General features: G+C 40.4%; 1 protein-coding gene across 2 annotated transcripts in view; it reads right to left on the bottom strand.

Moving 5' to 3' along the window:
* The window catches only part of Map2k4 (mitogen-activated protein kinase kinase 4), a 95,814-nt gene extending 76,288 nt beyond the window's left edge, over positions 1-19,526 (bottom strand). The window contains exons 1-2 of one of the 2 annotated variants that reach the window (XM_021176401.3): positions 19,353-19,526; positions 7,123-7,155 (exon numbers count right to left, since the gene is read on the bottom strand). In XM_021176401.3, the coding sequence (XP_021032060.1) occupies positions 7,123-7,155; positions 19,353-19,461 (142 nt within the window). In that variant the 5' untranslated portion in view covers positions 19,462-19,526. The remainder of the gene's footprint in view (positions 1-7,122; positions 7,156-19,352) is intronic. The other variant, XM_021176402.3, reaches the window with a different exon arrangement.
* Positions 19,527-20,915: the final 1,389 nt, after the last annotated feature.

The raw sequence follows: 20,915 nt of genomic DNA, 5'->3' as shown, positions 1-20,915 counted from the left end.
GAGGACACACTGCACCCGACCTGCTTCACGTGCACAGTACACAGGAGACCCTGACAGGCTTCTTTTTGTCACATACCCCCTCAAGACCCAAGAAGGAAAAGCAAAAGATTAAGGCAGTTTTAGAACACTGTAGGGGACACACTTTATACTTCAAAGTCAGCATGCTGCTCCGAGTATTAAGAAAGAGGCGACTAACAGTGTTACTGTTGAACAGTTAATGACACCTGCTGGGCACTAGGAAAGGAGAAAATAAGAAAACTGAAAAGGCTAGTCTCTTGAATCAAAAGAACCAGCCTTGTACTTGTACCGTTCAACTTGTTCCAGTAATGTCTTTTCACTTTATGTGACTTTTGATTTGATTTAGGAACTAAAAGATTTTTGGGTTGGGTTTTTTTGTTTGTTTGTTTTGTTTTGTTGCTTTGTTTTGTTTTTAAATTAGGGGACAGAACACCTGATTAAGGAGCAGGCCAGGGTAGTGAGACTGTCTCAATATACATAATTATCATCATCAATGACTTCCTTCTTCTTCATCATCATCTACTCTATCATGTACTTTTTCTATCACCATCATCATCTAGTCTTTCTAGCACATTCCTGTGTATGCATGTTCACTTTCTAAAAATATCTGGTTCTTCAAAGGAAACTCTAGTTTTATTTCAGCTTCAAAGTCTCCAGCACACAGACACAATTACAGACAGGCCTTAATCATGCAGAGAGTAATGTTATGAGGGCCTCTCTAAAGGAGAGATATACTTGTCTACTCTTAGTCCTTACTTTTGGTAATGTCTGCTTGGGAGTCCCACCTGATAAGAAGATCAATACCAAGACAGCCTACCTCCTTGGAAATGGTTGTCTGAATTTGGAAAACACTCAGAAAACCACGTAGTAAGAATTCTAGCATTTACCACACCTTATTTAAAAACCCCATCCTCCATTTGTAAGCAAACATGAAAGCTCTAACTAGGAATGCAGCTGAGACAGGCCTCTAGAACATCACTCCATTCTCATCCATCCGGCCACACAAGTCCGACAGACGCCTAGTAATATCAACAGGCACATAAAGGAAAACTCTGAGAGAATCCCACTTAAACACTTTCCTTCTTCAAAAATAGCATAGACTTAAATGGAATGACCATTAGAAATCTTCCTTCTGGCAACAAAAATAATTTTTAGGGAGAGTTCATGTTCTAACAACTTCCAAGGTCGCAGATAATTAGGCAACATCTCTGTGATAGCGTATTACATACAGAGGGAACAAAGAGACCTCACTCTGCCCATAGGCCACAAACACTTTGCTGCTGCTTTGGTTCCAGGAGGACTGTACATGGACACCTTATCGTGGTTCCAAGACAACAGGATAAATATACCGGGGATCAGCCTCTATAGCTCATAAGCCAGCTCTACAAAAACCTCTTGTCAACTAACTTCATCATCTATATCAACGTAAATAAACTATGCCAATACTCAAAGCAGTAAATGTGTTCGTTTTGTTTCCTAAGAAAAGCTTAGGACAACAATTTCTAAATGATAAAAGTTTAGTCATTAGCTTCCAAATTTAAAAGATGTAAATAAGACTTTCATTTCTTAGTGAACACAACTGAGCACTATTTGTTACCCATAAATCCCATAAATGCATTCTAGGAATTCTAAGACCTTTTTTGGTTTTTTCGAGACAGGGTTTCTCTGTGTAGCCCTCGCTGTCCTGGAACTCACTCTGTAGATCAGGCTGGCCTCGAACTCAGAAATCCGCCTGCCTCTGCCTCCCGAGTGCTGGGATTAAAGGCATGCACCACCACTGCCTGGCTAGCTGCAAGACTTTTACTATGAAAAAATAAATAAATAAATACAAATTTAGAAATGTAATCAGCCAGGGCCAGAGAGAAGAATCTGTAGTTAAGAGCACTTACTGCTCTTACACAGGACTATGCTTCAGTTCCTAGCACCCAGTACCTACCCATATCAGGCAACTCAGTTACCTGTAACTCCAGTTCTAGGGGCTCCAACACCCTCTTCTAGCCTACAGGCTCCTGCATGCATATGGTGCACAGACAGACAAGTAGGTATATATACATATACATATACATATACATATACATATACATATACATATACATATACATATACATATACATAAGACAAAATAAAAATCTTTTTTTAAAGAAATGGGTTTTTAAGCCTTTATTGAAAACATGAAGAACTGGCCCTCCCTCCACTACTTTTCCCTGGTTCTCTACATCCCATCAATAAAGCCAAAACAACACCTTTTACAAACACTCTAATCAGGTCAGAAAACTATGAAGACTGAAAAGATTGAGGAAACATACTCCCTTTGGTTTCACTACTGTCTTTTTTGTTAGTACCAATTTAAAAACAGTAAGAGATAATTACTGTAGAAGAAGGCTCCACAATTAAAGGCATAAAGGTTCAGCGTATTTGTAATCCCAGCACTCAGAAGCTGAGACAGGAGGATCATAACTTTGAGTTCAAGCCAGCCTACAGTACACTGCAAGATCCTGGCAGAAAGAAAGAAAAAAAGAAAGAAAGAAAGAAAGAAAGAAAGAAAGAAAGAAAGAAAGAAAGAAAGAAAGAGAGAGAGAGAGAGAGAGAGGAAAATAAAGGAAAGAAGAGAAAAGAAAGGAAAGAAAGAAAAAAGAAAATACAATAAGAAGAATCAGCCACTAGAATGACTCTCTCCTACACATAAACTTTTCCCCAGTACATCAATATGTAGTGTCACCAAAAATGACTACCAATGTAGTCTAATTTCACTTAATACCATGGGACAACAGTCACCTCTGTAGCACATAGGTTTCTATGTAACTGTTTGGTCGGAAACTAAGAGCATGGAACAGGTTTGTAATTCCAGCATCAGGAGGCTGAAATGAAAAGGGTGGTTGCAAAACCCCAAGGCCAGCTTGAGCTACAAGAAGTCTGGGTTATGGGTGGGGACATGAGCAGTAGGAGTGGTAATATTCTATTGCTATGTAAACATTCTCGAGCAAAACACTCTTAAAAGACAGGACATTTTTAAGCAAACCGAAGTGTAAAAGGCAAAACTACCAAAATAATACTGCCAAACTTTCCTTAGAGACCAAGAAGTCTTCTGCTATGGGCTGATATGATATAAAAACTAAATTTTTGGGACTGCCTCCTAAATGCTCCTGATGTGATTAACACAGAATTTCAGGTATTTCCGGAGAAAAACCCTATGTCCAGGGATCTGCGACAGACATCACTCTTGTCCTCTACCCACCCCAAAGTCAACTGGTTGGCAGACCTTAGGCAAGCTTGATTTCTGTGAAAAAAAACAAACAAACAAAAAAACCAAACCAAAACAAAACTTTTTCAAGAACATATTTCTAAGTAAACGTTTGCCTTCATTCCCGAGACTTGGTTTTATAAAGCCAGCAGATCATACTGTGAGGTTCATCTATAAAGACAATAAATACATTCAAACTTGGTTTTAGAAGCATATTTACATGAGCAATGGCAGTCTCTTAACAAGATTAATCAGTAGGCTCTAACTGAAATTCAGTCTTGGAAATGCAGAAACTATACATCTAGAACTCTCACAAAAGTAAAGGTATTTCTCCTTCAAGTAATTTTAAATTCAAAAAAAATTCAATGATCCAACAGTATTAGCAGAAATATAACAGAATTATCATAAATTATTTTTATTGTCTAAAATAAATATATCATCTTATTTATAAAATAAAAATCAGACATGCACAAACTGTAATTTACTTAAAAAACATGAGGTATAAAGTGAATATTCAGATTCTACCAAAATTTGGACCCCAAATTAAAAGTTGAATCTCATATTACCTGTATATGTAAACATACATATACACATTCCCAGTAAACTTTCACTAACATAAAACAGGCAACAACAACAACAGATTTGAATCGTGATGTAGAAACATAAAGAACAAAAATTGTGCATGTCAAATAATGGGACATTAATATCTCAGAGCTTCCATTAGTCATGGTCAGGTTAGAACACAACAGTCCTGGTTGTGATGGAGGATTGGGTATTACTGTTCACCTGCACCTTTAAAATGCCTAATTTTCTGCTCTTTGCTACATCCTGTCCTACAACTACTATGTGGTATATACAGTGTTAATGAAGTAAACGTTTCCCTAACTCGGAAACATCCTTTGGCACTTCTGGAAAAGTATGAATCAACAGAAAACCTACTCAGTTGATGTTTTTAAATTCTTAATTTTTTAAGAAATGGTGGCCGGGCGTGGTGGCGCACGCCTTTAATCCCAGCACTCGGGAGGCAGAGGCAGGCGGATTTCTGAGTTCGAGGCCAGCCTGGTCTACAGAGTGAGTTCCAGGACAGCCAGGGCTATACAGAGAAACCCTGTCTCGAAAAACCAAAAAAAAAAAAAAAAAAAGAAAAGAAATGGTGATCACTTTAACAAACTTAATGTTTGTATTCTAAAGCAAACTAGAAGACTGATGCAAACATCAGAATTTGCACTTTAATTGTTTTATTTTGTAAAAATCACAGGAAAAGGTATTAAGATACAAGTTTATCCTTATCCTAAAATATAAGCAATGATCTGTACAAAAATGAATGCTGCTGGGTGAAGGCTGGCCACCCCAACTCTCCTACTCCCCCTCCTATCCCTGACATGTGCATTTTTTGTCCTGAATCCTCCAGAGTCATAGGTTAGGCCCATAGCAGGATCCCTGAGCCTCCAGCTCTCAACAGAAAGCAGCAACTGCAAGGGGCAAAGTGGAACATACCTACAATCTCAACAATTCAGAAGGATGAGGCAGGAAGACCAGTTGAGCACCAAGTTCAAAGACAACTTTTACAACAAAGTGAGACCCTGCCCCACCCCCATCTCAAGAAAAAACAAGCAAGCAAGCAAGCAAGCAAGCAGTGACTATGAGACATACATCCTTAGGCCTATTTGTTCTTGAAGTCAGCAGAAACAAAGGCGTCCTGGACACATCAGCTCCTGCTACCATTCTCACCCGGGCTTCAGTTTCTAAGCAGTCTGCACATAGCATCAGTGTTGGATATTGATAATCAGTGGGGAGTCAACTCTGCCCACTACACTGTGAGGCCACAAGGGCAGGTGCCTCTTTCTATTAATTTCTGTACAGGAATCTCACTCACTATACAGTTCTTAGTGTCCATGTGTACCTCATGAAGAAGTAAATATAATGATATTGAATCTCAAAAGGCAGACAATAAAAGAGGTGGGAAAGATAAAGGTGGAGTTGGGGGAAGGCAGGAGAAAGCAGGGACTTAGGTAAGCAGGAGTCGGAAAAGGTGAGCATACAAGTGTGCCTGCATGTGCCCTCCGCACACTCAGTTAAGCTCCCACAGTTTCGGGGCCTCAGCCTCTCTTATTGGAGTCACCAGAAACAGTGGAGAATGCAGAGCTGCAGCAACAGGAGAGGGTGGAGCCACTCAGAGCCCCAAGTACTGCTAACCTATCTTACGAGCTCTTTACAGAACTGCACACATTAGAGTTAATCCAAACATGTGTCTCTTGTTTTTTGTCACAGCAGAACTAAAGGCAAAGAAAACAATGAATACAATAATAAATTCTAATTACATCAGCCTTAATACATGTAATAAGAGCTTTTAATTGCTAAGTATTAAGTAAACATTAGTTAAAATGGAAATGAAAACTAAAATTTACTGAGTGTATTAGGATGTCAGGATAGCATAAAATAGAAACTACAAGTTCATACTTTTAAAATTGTACGTTCATTATGGGCAAGAATTCATTTACACTTTGGGTTTAGTACTTAAGCTAACAGGAAGATAATGAAGTGCCTACTAAAAAACTTTTATACTAGTATATTGCTGGCTCATCTCTATCAGATAGCACATATTCACATCCTGGGTAACCCATTCAAGAAATAAACTTGTGCTCAATGCATTACAAAGAAAATGGCCACAATATCCAGCCAATAAAAATTAAGCTTTCTGAACCCTCTCCCCAAACAAACAAAGAAGCTTAAATATATCAGAAATAGTTTAAACTTTCCCTACAAACTAACGTATTAAGAATGATACACGCCGGGCATGGTGGCACACGCCTTTAATCCCAGCACGGCAGAGGCAGGCGGATTTCTGAGTTCGAGCCCAGCCTGGTCTACAGAGTGATTTCCAGGACAGCCAAGGCTACACAGAGAAACCCTGTCTCAAAAAACAAAAAAAAAAAAAAAAAAAAAGAATGATACACATCAAATGGTCATCATTATTCTCAGACACAAAGAAGCAGAAGATAAAAAATCATTTTGTAATGTCTTCCTGTAAACTAGAGCAGTCTCCTTCAGATGAGACTTAAAAAACAAAAAATAAAAATAAAAAACTGTATTTTATAATGTTTAAAATTCAAAATGTATTTTGTTTTAACTTTATAAATACTTTTTATTTTAAAAACTCTGTTCTATATTCTATGAATCAAAACATCTAGATTGATTGATTGACTGACTGATTGACTGACTGATTGATTGTGGTGCTGGGACTCAAACCCAGTGACTGGCACTTATATGGCCAAAGAGCTAAGCCATATCCTAATATCCTAATACGCTCAGTAAGTTTTAGTTTTCATTTACATTTTAACATAACGTTTGCATAACACTTAGCAAATAAAAGCTCTTATTACATATTTTAAGGCTGACGTACTTAGTCTGTAAAGACTAACTTCCCAATAGAGGATAGTGGTGGGTTGGATTAAGATGGAGACAACAAGACTTCTTTTAAAGAGAAAAAAAAGTAAGCATTAAATCCTTTCAAATAAAAGCCTAATCTTTGCATGCAGTATGGGCTTTCTGTTCTACAATCTTAAAGGTGAACTTTCAATTTGTGATTTAAATTACAATTAAATCTGAATAGCTTCTTCTTTTTCTGGGCCCATATGCATCTGAATGTCTATACACATTTTTTTCCTATTTGAATTTCAAGTAAAAACAAAAACAAGTTATAGTTAAGAATGTAACTAAGGGTGGGAAGGAACAGAATGAAAAATGGAAGCTCTTTCAGTGCAAAATCCCCATGGTCTGTTAGTTGGAACAACAGTGGACACATTCCCAATACCAAGATGGATATGAGAAAAAAGTAACAGGATATCAAAATTTTAGCTTACTTTGTGCCTTTTCACAGAAGTTTATCTGAAAGCCTAAAGTAAAAGAGATAAGTTGCAGTTCATTTGCTGTAAATCAAACAAATCAGAACATGACATTGCATCTTTATATTACACTATGAATAAAACTAATGCAAGAACAGTTCAAATCACTTTCCCCACCACACTGACAAGGACAGCAGAGGGCTCTGTCAGACACACTGCATTGCACTCACAGTTTAAATTATCTTATACCATCTTAGTCGTTATTTTTCCCACACATTCAATAGAAAGTTTTAAAGATGTTTCAATTTTTGAGTGTTCTCAACCTACAAATCCAGACTATATTACAAGTTATTTCACTAGCTAACACTGATTTAGAGGTCAACAAGCTAATTATTATCTATGACTAAGACATTTTAGTAATTAACAAGCTATTAAAACTTAAAACACATAAAACAAAATTTTCTAGACAATCTGCTAACTTCAAATGTCAAGAGTAAAATCACTAAACAAAAGGCAAAAGTCTTCTATAGTAGGTGGGGTGGAGGAAGTGTGGAGTCCTTGCTGGGGTAATGATGTGCTTTGTCATTTCAGAACTCAGGAGGGCAGAGGTGGAAGGATTAGTTTGAGGCCAACCTGGCCTGTACAGTAAGTAGGGCCTTATCCCCTCCCCTAAAAAAGGTGTCCTTAGAAATGCTGAGAGAGGGGCTTTAGAAATTACAGAAAGAAAACCTGTGAACTCTCCTATAAACCTGTCTCCAGGTCTCATAGGATCTGCTTATACCCTAGGTACACACTGCATCCATGCATCATTATCTGTATGCATCATTATCTGTCATATGCCCCAGTATAGTCAATCTCTTAAACAGTAAAGCAGCTGCAATCCCAGTACTCCAGGGCAAGGCAGGGGATTGCAAGTTTGAAGGCAGCTGAAGTCACATAGCAAGAACCTATTTGAAAAATCAAAGTCAAGTCCACTGCCTTTGCAAAACATTATCTACTATTTTACTGACTCTGTCACGTGGTTTTCTTAGCAATCTTCCTACACTTAGATATATTATGGCTTTGGGAAACAAAACGGGAAGAGAGTTAGTTTATAGAAATTCAATTAAAACATGTTTTTTTAAAAAGGTAAAGAGCCAAATCTAAAGGAAAAAAAGTTTAACTAGTCTTTCTTTTATCTAGTAGCCAAAATCCTTAAGACTAAGAAGATAGCTACATTTTTACATTTAAAATACATAAAGGCTGGAAAACCCACTTACACAGTTACATAGTTACTTTCACACAACTAAGTAACCCATTGCTGACCATTTAATTTCCCAAATGACAATCAAAAAGGAAACAGAAATGGAAACTTCATGGTTACAAAGTCCTGGGAAACCTGGGCAGCAGAGCACTTAAGAGCCAAAGTCTACAGGAAGGGTGATGTACATCAGCCATGCAGCAAGAACAGAATACAGGAAGAAAACTAGATATGCATGCTCTTTAAGCTGGAGCTTCTAAAAGCCAGCCAGCCTCCTAGCAGTCAAATTAGAGTACAAGTCAGAAGGAAAGCACTCCCAGGATGCAGCACAAAAACACGCCAATCAGCATTGCAGAGAGACTGAGAAACAACAATGTGAAGACAACAGTTAACTTTTTCTTCAAAGCAAATGGCTACTACAGGAAGGACAAAAAAAGAAGGTTGTGCTGGTACTGGTGATGGAGGAGGAGGAGAAAGAGAAGGGGGGGTGGGTAAGGAGAAGTAGTGGTGGTGGTGGTAGAACTAGAGAACAAAAAGAATGTAGCAAGAAAAGTAGTGGTTCAATAATCCTAGCACTGGGGAGGCAGAAGCAGAGGCAAAAGCAGGCAGATCTCTGAGATAAAGGCCAGAATGATCTGCAAAGCAAGTTCCAGGCCAGCCACAGCTACTTAGTGAGACTTTATCTCAAAAAGATCAAATAAATAAATAAACTTGAAACCTGTATATAAAAGTAGGAGTCAAAATGAGTACAAGGAGACACACACAGAGTAAAGTCTGTGATCAATTTTAAAAAGGGGGTGGGGTGGCTGAAGAATGGCTCAGGGAGGAAGGGAGCTGGGAATGAAAACGGTGAACCATCATCAGTTATTTCTGTTCTACATTAGAACTAGCATAGTCTAAGATCTAAGCAGAATTCCACAACTTTAAGGTCTGCCATCAACTCAGACCTGTGCAACTGAAGGTTCGAATGTATAGACACGTAGGTATAAGCTTGTTCCTTTTATGTAATTATGGAGGAGATAACTTAAGAGTCTGAATTCTGAGCCCTCATCTGTTTACGTCCACAAAATACTACTCACTCTGAAAGCAAACGGCAAATTAACCACAACATGGTATTTCACCATTTCCTCGGTAATTCTATTACTCTTCAAAACATCAATAAAATGTGTTTTTAAAAGAACTATTCGGGGCTGGCGAGATGGCTCAGCGGGTAAGAGCACTGACTGCTCTTCCAAAGGTCCTGAGTTCAAATCCCAGCAACCACATGGTGGCTCACAACCATCCATAATGAGATTCCTCTTCTGGGATGTCTGAAGACAGCTACAGTGTACTTACATATGATAAATAAATAAATCTTAAAAAAAAAAAAAAAACTATTCTAAGTAAATGATTTTCCCCCATGTGTCTATGTGAAAGACCCGTGCAAGTCAGGTAGTTAGTGCCCAGTAGTTCACTGGGCTCATTTATACTCAAAGATCTTGTGTAGATGGTTAGAGTAAAACAATGAGGAGACCCACCTTCAACATCTTCACCTTTGTAGCTTGTACAGTACCACTAAATACACACATTTATACAATTTACAGCTTCTCCCATCTTGTATACTCCACCCTATCATTCACTGACACTAAGTCCCCCTTCTAGGGAGTACTTCAGGTTAATCTTTTGATAGTAACTGATCACTGCAAGCCTTACCTTATTCTTTATATCCTTATCTACTCCCTAGGACTCAATTTTATGACCCTCCATTTCAATCTCCCTACGAATCCAGTGGAAATCCTTCTATTTTCCTGGTTCTAGGCAAGTAAATCTCTGCTTCCCCCTAACCAGAGAGACAGCATGGAGACTCTACTGCACCAAATGCTTATAAAGCCACAAAGGAAATATGAGGATTTCTCTGCCTGGGCTCATCCCAGACTTCCCCCTCATTCTTAACTTTCCCCCTCAATTCTGAGATCTCTTAACTAATCATGACTAGAAATCTAGAATTTATGGTAGGGAAATGGTTCATAGTACTTTAAAAGCCTGGTCATACTGTAAGTAAAAATAAAAGCAAAAGCTAAGAGGCATTCAACAAGAAGTAACAAAACAACAGCTATCACACCAGCACTGCAGGCCCTCTATGGAACTTAAGTCATTTCACTTAAGCTCTGAGTGTTTGGGTTAGATTAAAGTTAAAGATGATGCCCAGTAACCTTGGGGTTGAAAGCTGTGGTTAAATCTAGCTTTGGCTGTGTAGAGCCCTTCTGGAGTTCTGCATTCTCTCTGCTCCTTTTCCTTTGGGTGGGCTGTATAGCACAGTACACGTTCTCATCTGAGCAGTTAGGGGCTTTAAGCTACTGAATGTGTACATGCAGCTGCAAAAATGCATCATGAGGCCAACCCTAACATAAAAGGAATCAGAGATCCCTTACTAGCTCATGCCACAACTCAGTTACAAATCCTTCCTTCTAGCAGAAGCATAAAGATTATTGTTGTTGGCCACCTTCCCACTTTCACCTCAAAATCCTGGCATGTCTCTGACAGCACAGCTATGCACAGCATTAACACTATAGCTTTAAATCTAGCTAGTGAACTTGGCCAAACTTTCTATTTTCATTGTACTTCAGAGTGACTTTGACAAGACTTCTTTCCTGATCGTTATATCTCCTTTTGATTATCAAAAGGGATCTTCTCTAAATTAGTAATTTCAGGTTGTCTACATCACTCAGACAGCAGTCATCAAATTCTTCCCCTGTGTTCAAAGATGGGATTTTGTAGCCCATTTATGCCAGCTCTTTTTCTCCTTGTGGCCACCCTCTACTTTCTAGCTATATAAATGAATACCACATTGTTTCAATGTATCACTGTTCCCAGGAGGAACAACTTAGAATTGTGACATTAAGTAAGGACTAGCTTCTATCGGACTCACTAAGACCCAGAGGTGTTCTGGGCTGATTAAAATGTCTAGTGCCAGGAAAGAGCAGGCTTTCATTACTGTAGTCACAGCTGTCCTGGTCACTCCCTTGGATGAGCAACACTGGCAGTGTCTTCTCTGCCTCTGCAGGTGTTCATCAGAGCAGCTTAACCTACACAAAGCCCACCTCCTTTACATTCCCAGGAACCTAACAAGGCAACAAGGAAGCGCTCAGGCCAACCCCATACTCCACATTCTACCACCTTGGTACATATAAGCATGCTATATATGTATTTTGGCTTCCAACTACAATGTGTGGCTGGTAACTCCCCCTCAGGCGGGCTATGGAAACAAGATTTTTCTCTTCCCCAATAGGATCTTAGCAGCTGTAATCTTCCCAGCCTTCTCAGTCTTGGTAGTGAATATCTCTGGCTACTGGGCATGCCACTCAGTGAAATATCATCTGCTCAGCATGCTTGAGAACCTGAGTTCAAACCCCACCACCCAAAAACAAAAGGATTTTTCTGACCTACCCTTGTCCTACAGTGGCCTGTAGAATCTTCCTCATTCCAGAGGAGTTCTGACCCATAACCTGAAAGGAGAAATGCTCCTTGGAGAGGCCACAACTGTAAAGTAGACCAGCCTTGTTGGGTTTCCCTATCTACACAAGTCTCCATATTTAGACCTGGAGAGAGACCCAAAGCCCCAGGCTCCTTCTCCTTATCTTGCTGTAGGTATCTTCTCTTGTAATATTCTTTATGATAAACCAGTGAACTTGATTCCTGGACCAGGAACTCCAATTTCTGGGCTTGTGATTAGCATATAAAATATGGGGAAGATGACCAAACTATGCAATCAATCAGTTTTGATCTCCTAACAAAGAACTAAAGTAGAAATCACCAAGCAAAACAGGCTTGCTAGTAAGGAGAAAGCTGCACACCTGCTGACACCACAGCAGTCTTCTCTGTCAACATTACGGTGTAAGAACAGATGCAAAAACAAACACTATTTCAGCTGTGGCTCTTGCTAGGCAGAGTCTCTGACAGTCCCTAAAGTGGGTTCAATTCCCAGCACCCACATAGTGGCTCACAACCATCTTCCAGTTCCAGAAGACACAATGCCCTCTTCTAGTCTTTCAGGCACCAGGCATGCCTATAATACACATACTTACACACATACATACATACATGCAAAATATCCATACACATAAAATAAAAACAATCAGAAGAGACACTTAATAATGTCATTTCTTGGCAAAGTCGCACACTCAATACATATAAGCATGCTATTTATTAGTGTGTACAACCCCCACCTCACCCCCAAATGTGTGCACAGACAAATACATGTAGCAACACTTTTCTTATTCTTTTAAAAAAATTGTTTCAGCAATTTTGAGTAAGATGAAATACAATAGAGGTGTAAAAGGTTTGTGCAATATCCACGTCTGTCCTCTTCCCTAGTGGTGGGAACAACGTGCTGTTCCTGAAGAGTCAAGCTGCTCGTGTCTGTGTTCTCCTTTGAAAGGCTCACTTGGCAGTGTTAACTACCGGCTGATGCTCCTTTGCAGTGTCACCACAGTTTAGCTGATCTTAGGACTCCTTTCACCATGTCATCTAAGGTACATTAGACAAAAAGTGAGAAAATGTGTATTCTAAAAGATTATTTCTTATTCTTATTAAATATGCTCTCATTTTTAAAGGTTCATAAGAGAATTTCAACATGCACTTTAGGGGAGAACTAATTTACTAATAGTAAAAGAAATGACATTTGGAGCTGGCAGTGAAGTGCATATTAAAGTATTACCCTGTGTGATGGTTAATCTCAGTTGTCAACTTGATATGACTAGAACTACTTGGGTAGAGGATTATCTCTATTACATGGTTCTTCTTGGGGGTGATGAAGGGGGCACGGTGTTCCTGGGCTAGGATTCTGGACAGAATGTGTAAAAAGAAAAGTGAGCTGACCACAAACAAGCACCCCCACTCTCTCCCTCATGACTGTGAACACAGTGTGGCCAGCAACTTCAAATCCCTGTCTCCATGACTCCTGCAATGATGGACTGTACCCTGGAACTATGAGACAGAATAAAGCCTTCCTTCCTTGAGTTGCTTTTGTCAAGGTATCTTATCATAGCAACGCAAAAGTAACTATGCCAGTGCAAACACAAGGATCCAAGCTTCATATCTAATATCCACATAAAAGTCCAGGTATAAATGGCATGTGCCTGTAACTCCAGACCAGAGGTAATAAGCATAGGGCTCCCTGGAGCTCATTAGCTAACCAGTCTACATTAACTAAAGGTTTCCAGGTTGATTTCCCCACCTGCCTACATCCTTACACACACACTACACACACACACACACACACACACACACTCATACACATACCTGTGCACACCACATGTACATACAAAGAAACAGTATTCTAAAACTAACAAGCAACTATACGATTTGGGACTCTTGACTGTCTGCTGTCAGTATCTATTGTTGTTTTAATTTTAAATTTTTGGGTGTGTGTGTGTGTGTGTGTGTGTGTGTGTGAAACAATCTTCTATATCCCAGGCTTGCCTTGAACCCACTATTTATTGGAGGATGATTCCGAGTTTCTATTCGTCCCTTCTGCCTTCACATCCCAGCACTGGATCACAGCATGTATTTACGTGGTGCTGGGGCTAGAAACCACGGCTTCTTGCACATCAAGTTGTACTCTACCAACTCAGCTACATGTCCAATCCCAAGTTCCGTTCTTTAGACCACATACTAAATCAAAAACAGAACTTTTTTTGTATTTGTTTATATATTTAAATATTGCAAGGAAGCAGACTGATTTTAAATCCCCATTTTCTCTTAAAAGACAACCTTCAGGACATTTTAAAGTTTATGTTCTTACTTATATTTTTACTTAAACTGCCATATATAAAATGCTTATCCAAGAGTGGGCATTAATCACATGCTATACAGTTATACTTAAAATTCAAGGAGAAGAATTACATTAGATCAATACACTAAGAAAATCAAGCATCCATTTATGCTCTAGCTAACTGTACAGAAAGTACTTTACAAATGGCTCAGCGCTTCAGAACCGATGGGATTCTAAGCTGGGTAAGCTGCTACATCCTTGTAGATGCAATCCTTAGAAGAATTACACAAGGTCACCATACAGGGCAAGACCCTATCTATATAAACAAGTAAATACAATAATAATTTTAGCTATGCTGATCACTTTGAAAAAAGCACTTTTAAAGAGATATTTCTCGATTACTCAAGTTTAAGGCTCTGGTTTTTTTCACAGCCTTCTTTTTAAATTTATTATGTATGGCCATCTATGCATTCAGATGTATGTGCATCTATAAACCACGAGGCAATATACACTATCTTCTTCAACTATTGTCCAACTTATTTTTTGAGACAGCATTTCTCACTGAGCCTGCTGACGAGCAAGCTCCAGAAATCTTTTTGTACTTGACTCCCAGGGTTAGAGCTATAGATGCACTCCGCCATGCCCTGCTTTTTACGTGGCTGTGGGGACCCAAACTCAGGGGCTCATGCTTATGCAGCGGGCACTTTACAGACTGCGTCATCTCCCCAGTCTCCTTAAGGCTTTATAATAAATTCAATGTATCATATTTTAAGAATCTTTTAAATTCACTACATATTAAATGACCAGCAGCTAAAACAGGTCAATATCATTTGTAATAATCATTACATTTCATAATATTTTATGATATAAGACATTTCACATGCACTAATGTGATTTTTAAAACAGTCTCTATATAAGCTATGCATCTTCTAATAGATGAGAAATTATGGGAAATTATAAAAATCTGGTCTTTTCCCAAGGGTGCAGAGTGTGCATATGGTACACTCTAAACCTTGGTTTTTCCTAGTCTAAATGCAGCATTCTTTCAACTTTGAACTCTTGTTCCTAAGGCATTGCTCTATGCAAAGGTAAAGCCACTAGCACAGAAGAAATTAGCATGCAGTGTTTTCATTGCTGAAGTTGCTCAACTCTCAGCTGGAAAGCTTTCTTTCCCAGAATATTTGCTATTCTCTAACATGCCCATGGTGACTTTATGGAACATTAGGTCTTAGACTTATGCCCAGCTCACCTGAGATTGAGCACCTGAGATGCTTTCACTAACTTGGCTAAATTCGTGGGCTTTTTCAAGACACCACTAGAAAGTCTCTACCATACCATGCAAGAAACCTCAGTTAAATTTGTCTGTGATGACAAACTATCAATGAAGTGGTTTTTCAAACTCTTAATTATTGGGGAAATAATGTTTTCAATTTCTAACTAAATATTAAGAATTAAGGACAATTTAATAATAGCTCATTTGAATATTTTTTCTTACTCAAAAGAAGGCATATCCTAATGTCTAATCTATTTTTATTAACACTATTTACCCAACTTGCAAGCAGATCTACATTTTGATAGTTTTACTCACCAAATAATCAAAGGAGGAGTGGGGGTGGGGATGGGAGAGCATAGTCAGCTTGTAAATGTTTATACGTCTGTATATGGACATGAGGAAGTTCAAAAACAAAGTGAGTCAGAATGAATGAAAGCTCAAACATATGAGTAATAGCAAAATCAGCTACTATTCTCTATTAGCTGAGACTCTGTGGGAAGAATGCTTTAACAATAGCCAAATGAGAAGTACAACCGCTCTGTGAAAACGTAACGAAATGAACAAATGATGACTGTTACGAAGCCAAAGCTGCTATAATTCCCATTCCAGCTACCCACATCCCACAGCCTATTCACAGCTACAAGAGTACCTCAAACACAACAAAAAGCATTATCATCATTTGAGAATCTCAGATCCAGAAAACAAGGTTTTAAGAGTTTGAAGTTGAACAAACTCTTCTCTGGAATTCTAAAAATTGGGTCCCTTAGTAGTGAAAAATAGTGACATCAACAGATTAGAAGTGTCCAACCCATACAATAAAGTCTAGAAAGGAAATGTGTAAGTTGGTCACAAGAGGCTAGGGACACATGGGGTAAAGAAATAGGGTCCAGTGGAAATAACAGATGAGAATGTTGATGGCCAACATGCATGGCATCTTCACGGTATGCCAGGTCCCATGCTTTGTGTACATTATCCTTGTGCCTGTGGGATACGCACTATTCTTACTTTCCAAGTAAGAAACAGATGTTTAGAGAGGCTAAGCACTATACTCACAAAAAACTTAAGTCCTGGTTGAGTTAGGATGAGGATGGGATTCAAACCAAGTTTCTAGCCATTAAGAATTACAATATAATGGAAATAATGTTTCCAATTTTGTATCACAGTTGGGTCACAGATGTCAAGCTGTGAAACACTACTAAGGCATTTGGTCAAGCAAAGTACCTATCCTCCTGGATATCGTTCAATGACTGCTGAACTATAATCCTGTCCTACTCCTGAATCTGCTGGTCAGTAAGACCTGACCGTGAACAACTCCAAGAAAGGCTTTGGATAGCAAGATTATGAAATGGGAGGCAGCCTGGAAAACACAGGAAAAACTCATCTCAAAAAGAATAAATAAAAATAAATCCGAAGAAAAACACTGGTAGGGCTGGAGAGATGGCTCAGAGGTTAAGAACACTGACTGCTCTTCCAGAGGTCCTGAGTTCAATTCCTAGCAACCATATGATGGCTTACAACCATCTGTAATGAGGTCAGATGCCCTCTTCTGGTGTGTTTGAAGAGCAGCAGTGTACTCATATACACAAAATGAATAAATCTTTAAAAAAAAAAAGATGATGATGATGAAGAAAAAGAAAGACACCAGTAAAAAAAAAAAAAAAAAAGGGTAGATTGGCTCAAACCTAGAAAAAATAATTTGCTACTTAAGCTCAAGTTTGCTAATTCAGATTATGCTACACAACACCTTAAACATTTCAAGCATTTCTTTATTCTGAGCAATCAAAACAAGTTCAAAACACAGGATATAACTAGCATGTTCCTGCCTCAAGGAAATATATATCAGTATATATCAGTAAAGATAAAAACAAAAACAAAATAGGGGCTCGAGAGTGGCTCGGGGCTTAAGAACACTAGTTGCTTTTGCAAGGGAGCCAGGTTTGATTTCCAGCACCCACTTGGTAGCTCAGAGCTATCTGCAAAGCCAGCCCCAGGGGTTCGATGACCTCTTCTGACCTTTCCAGCACCAAGCATGTGGTGTTCATACATACATACATGCAAAACTTCCCCCTCTTCCCCTCTCTGCACCCCCCCCAACCTCTCTCTGGTAGGTCTTTTAAAAATTCAGCAATAATTCTAAGACAGTTTAGGGCCCTTTTAAGTAGAGTTCCAGATATCAAAAAGCAGAGATGGACAGTAAACATCAGAATTCCTGACCATGTGACTCAGAGTTCCTAGATGGTCTGCCCTCTTCACTGTTCTCATTGCCTAGGCCCCATCTCTGTTCTTTCCAGATAGGCTTTCTCTGTCATCTTATCAAGGAGATGGCCCTGTAATCGTCTATCACAAAACCCAGCCCGTTGCCTTCATTTTTCTTAAGCAATTTCTTGTTTACCTCCATGTCTTCCCTCCTGCATCCTCAAAGGGACACGCTCCATCAGAGGTGAGACAGCTGGGCTCACTAGTCTCTCTCTATACACTCAAAACAGAGCTCTATGCTGGCTCTAAGCAGATGCTCAATATTTTCTGAACAAGAAAAAAAAAATGTATACAGATTTTTCAAACGGTCAGCCACGTCTCTCAAAACACACACACACACATAAACACACACCTGAAATATATACATTGTTTTACTGAGTTATTTATTGTGTATTCAAGTGTAGAGGTCAGAGGACAACTTGAAAAAAATCAGTTCTCTCCTGCCATGCATATCCCAGGGATTGAACTCAAATCAGGCTCTGTCTCTACCCTTAAAATATTTAAACTTTAACTCACCCATTGTGGACAGGGCAAAAGAGAAAAGAACCCCAAATTATCTTAACAAACAGTAAAGGTGTGAGATGAAGAAAATCCATCTTGTATTTTGTATGGAGCATAGCAGACATCCAATAACTAACCAAATTTGAATTAATTAGCTTAGGACCTGTACAGAATATATCTTCTGAATGAAATGCTCGATCTGTTTATATACTATGCCATAAATTTTTCTTAAGGAATGTAAATACAGATCGTATTTCTGCTGCCCAAATCATGGTATGCTGGCATAAACACGAAATTTTCAACATATAATCTGTTGAACTTCATTAGACACAAGGAGCGCTTTATGAAGAGCTGGTATCATACTGATACCAAAGCTATCCAAACGACTCTAATAATTCAACATAAGTCGTTTGCTAAAGTTGTCAAGAGATTTCTGGGCTTGCCTGTGTCAATCTCCCCAATAAACCTAAGAAATGGACTCGGGCCTGTTATTTTCACAACACCCCCTGTCAAATCCCACACAGAGCTCCTAAGGCCTCCCGGTGAGGAAAGGCCATTACAGGAGAGCTGCCTCAGATGCCCAGACATGATCACTTTGACCTCTGCCATTCGGTTTCCTGAATCTCTCTCCCTTTCAGCCCAACTCGGTCTTCTATTTTTATCTGATTTTTCTTTTCTGCATGCGAGGACAAGACACATCTCGGGCCTGGGTCGAAACGCCTCTCCGGGGCCAATGGCTGTCTCGCCACCTTACAGGTGGCCCAGGGCCTCGCAACCCCCCGCCCCTCCCACGCAGACACCCTGCAAAGTTTTGGGGACGGGGGGGGGGGGGACAGCGCAGTGGCCCTATTCCAGCGGCGCACCGTGAAGCTCAAGATGGCCCTGAGCCGGCCCCACTGCAGCGCGCGGGGGCGGCGGGGCCGAGGGCCGGGACGCGGCCGACCTGCGAGCCAGAGGCCCGGCTGCGCGCGTTCCCAGAGCCCGCGGGCGCCAGGTGAGCCGCGGGGCGGGGGCCGCCAGGTGCCCGAGCGGGCAGAGCCAGAGCCGCCACAGCGTTCACCGAAACCCGGCCCGGGGCGGGGAGCCCGGGGCGAGGCCGGGCCCGAGACGCGGAGCTCGGGCGGCTTCCTCAGACAGCCCCGGGGACGCGGCGGCTCCACAGGCCGCGGCTCGGCCGAGCGCCTTGCGAGGGGGCCCCGGGGTCTCTGCGCGCCCATCGTCCTTACCCTGCATGCTGCTGACCGCCTGGTGGCCAGAAGCTGGAGGTCCGATGGGCCCCGGGGTGCCGCCACCGCCCCCGGAGCCGCCGCCGCCGCTCGGGCTCGGAGCCGCCATTGTTGGAAGTGAAGAGCCGAGCGGCGCCGCGGCGGCTGCAATGCAGCAAGCTCGGCCTCTCGCTCCGCTGAGGGCGCGGCGTGCGCCGCCTTGGCCACGCCCCGGACACGCCTCCGCCACGCCCCCGTGCACACCCCCACCAGAACTGACGCGCAGCCTGCAATACAGGTTGAGCTGCAGCTCCCAGCACTGAGGGCAGGGCCTGCAGTCCTGGATCAGGGTGACTCTCAACCTACCCCTCAGGGACCCATAGTGGCTTGCAGAATCAGAAATATATGTGCATTGAGAAAAGGGAAAGACTTACAGCCCCAAAGCTTTAGAACTCCCTTCTCTGAACCTCAGAACCCAAAATCAGAACACGTAGAGCTCTACGAGATCTCAGAAGTCACACTTCCTGTCCAGTCTCTGATCCATCACTGCAGAAGAGATGACAATAGCTGTGGTCTCAGCCCAGTGCTCTCTGTTCTGCTGGGGACTGACAGGAGTATTTCACGGAAAAAAGAAAAAAAAAAAAAAGTATCAGAACCCGAAAGAAAAAGTTCCTGTGTAGGCTTTTCAGTCCAGAATCCACGCCAAATATTTTGTTAATTTATTCTGTGTGGGAAGAAGACAGCAAACAGCAAAAGGTGAGGCTGTGATGGCCTTCAAACACATCTCTTTTTCAAGTGCAGCTCAGAAGGTGGCTTTCTTTGAAGGAAGTTATATTTTCGTTCCAGAAGAAGAATCAAAGAACATAAAGCTATCCATGACGACACACGCCTTTAATCCCAGTACTTAGGAGGCAGATCTCTGTAAGTTTTCAGTCAACCTGGTTTATGGATGGGTTCCAGAATCTTCTCTAAAAATGGTTTTAAGAATGAAAAAAATCAAATAAAATACTTCTTCCAAAACAAATCGTCATTTTAGGAAACATGGATGGACGCAAAAGAAAAAAATATATAATATAGTTGCATTTTTATTTTTATTTTTTATTTTTGGCTTGGGCACTTTAACATCCAGGGGAAAGGCATCAAAGGTTCCATAATTTGCTAGCAATAAAACAAGAATCAGATCCTGTCACTACCAGACTCTGACCCCAGTGTGTCATGACATTTGACTTGTCAGGAAAGTTTCCCAGCCAGCTCTAATATCACTATGGTGTGTGAGTGTGGTGTGTGAGTGTCATTTCCACAGTTCCTTGGGGGCTGAAGCAATGCAAAGAAATAGCTTAGAGGAATTTGAATTTCCCTCTTTCCATAAGCTTCATGAGCGCCCCAATCTCAGTCTTTGGTGTAAATAATAAATATCTCACAGTCTTAGGGAAAGTGCTTTTGTAAATCTCTCACTCTATTTCCAACAAGTTTATAGTTATTTAATAATGTGTATTATATAATAATTATACGCATTATTTATATAGTATATAGTATAAAATATGTATTATACTAGTTATATATATTACAAAATATATAATACGA

Source organism: Mus caroli, unplaced genomic scaffold, assembly GCF_978045245.1.
Source record: "Mus caroli unplaced genomic scaffold, Mus_caroli_1 scaffold_13, whole genome shotgun sequence".
NCBI lineage: Eukaryota > Metazoa > Chordata > Mammalia > Rodentia > Muridae > Mus > Mus caroli.
The sequence above is the reverse complement of the archived record's forward strand: the minus strand, read 5'-3'. Positions and strand labels throughout refer to the sequence as shown.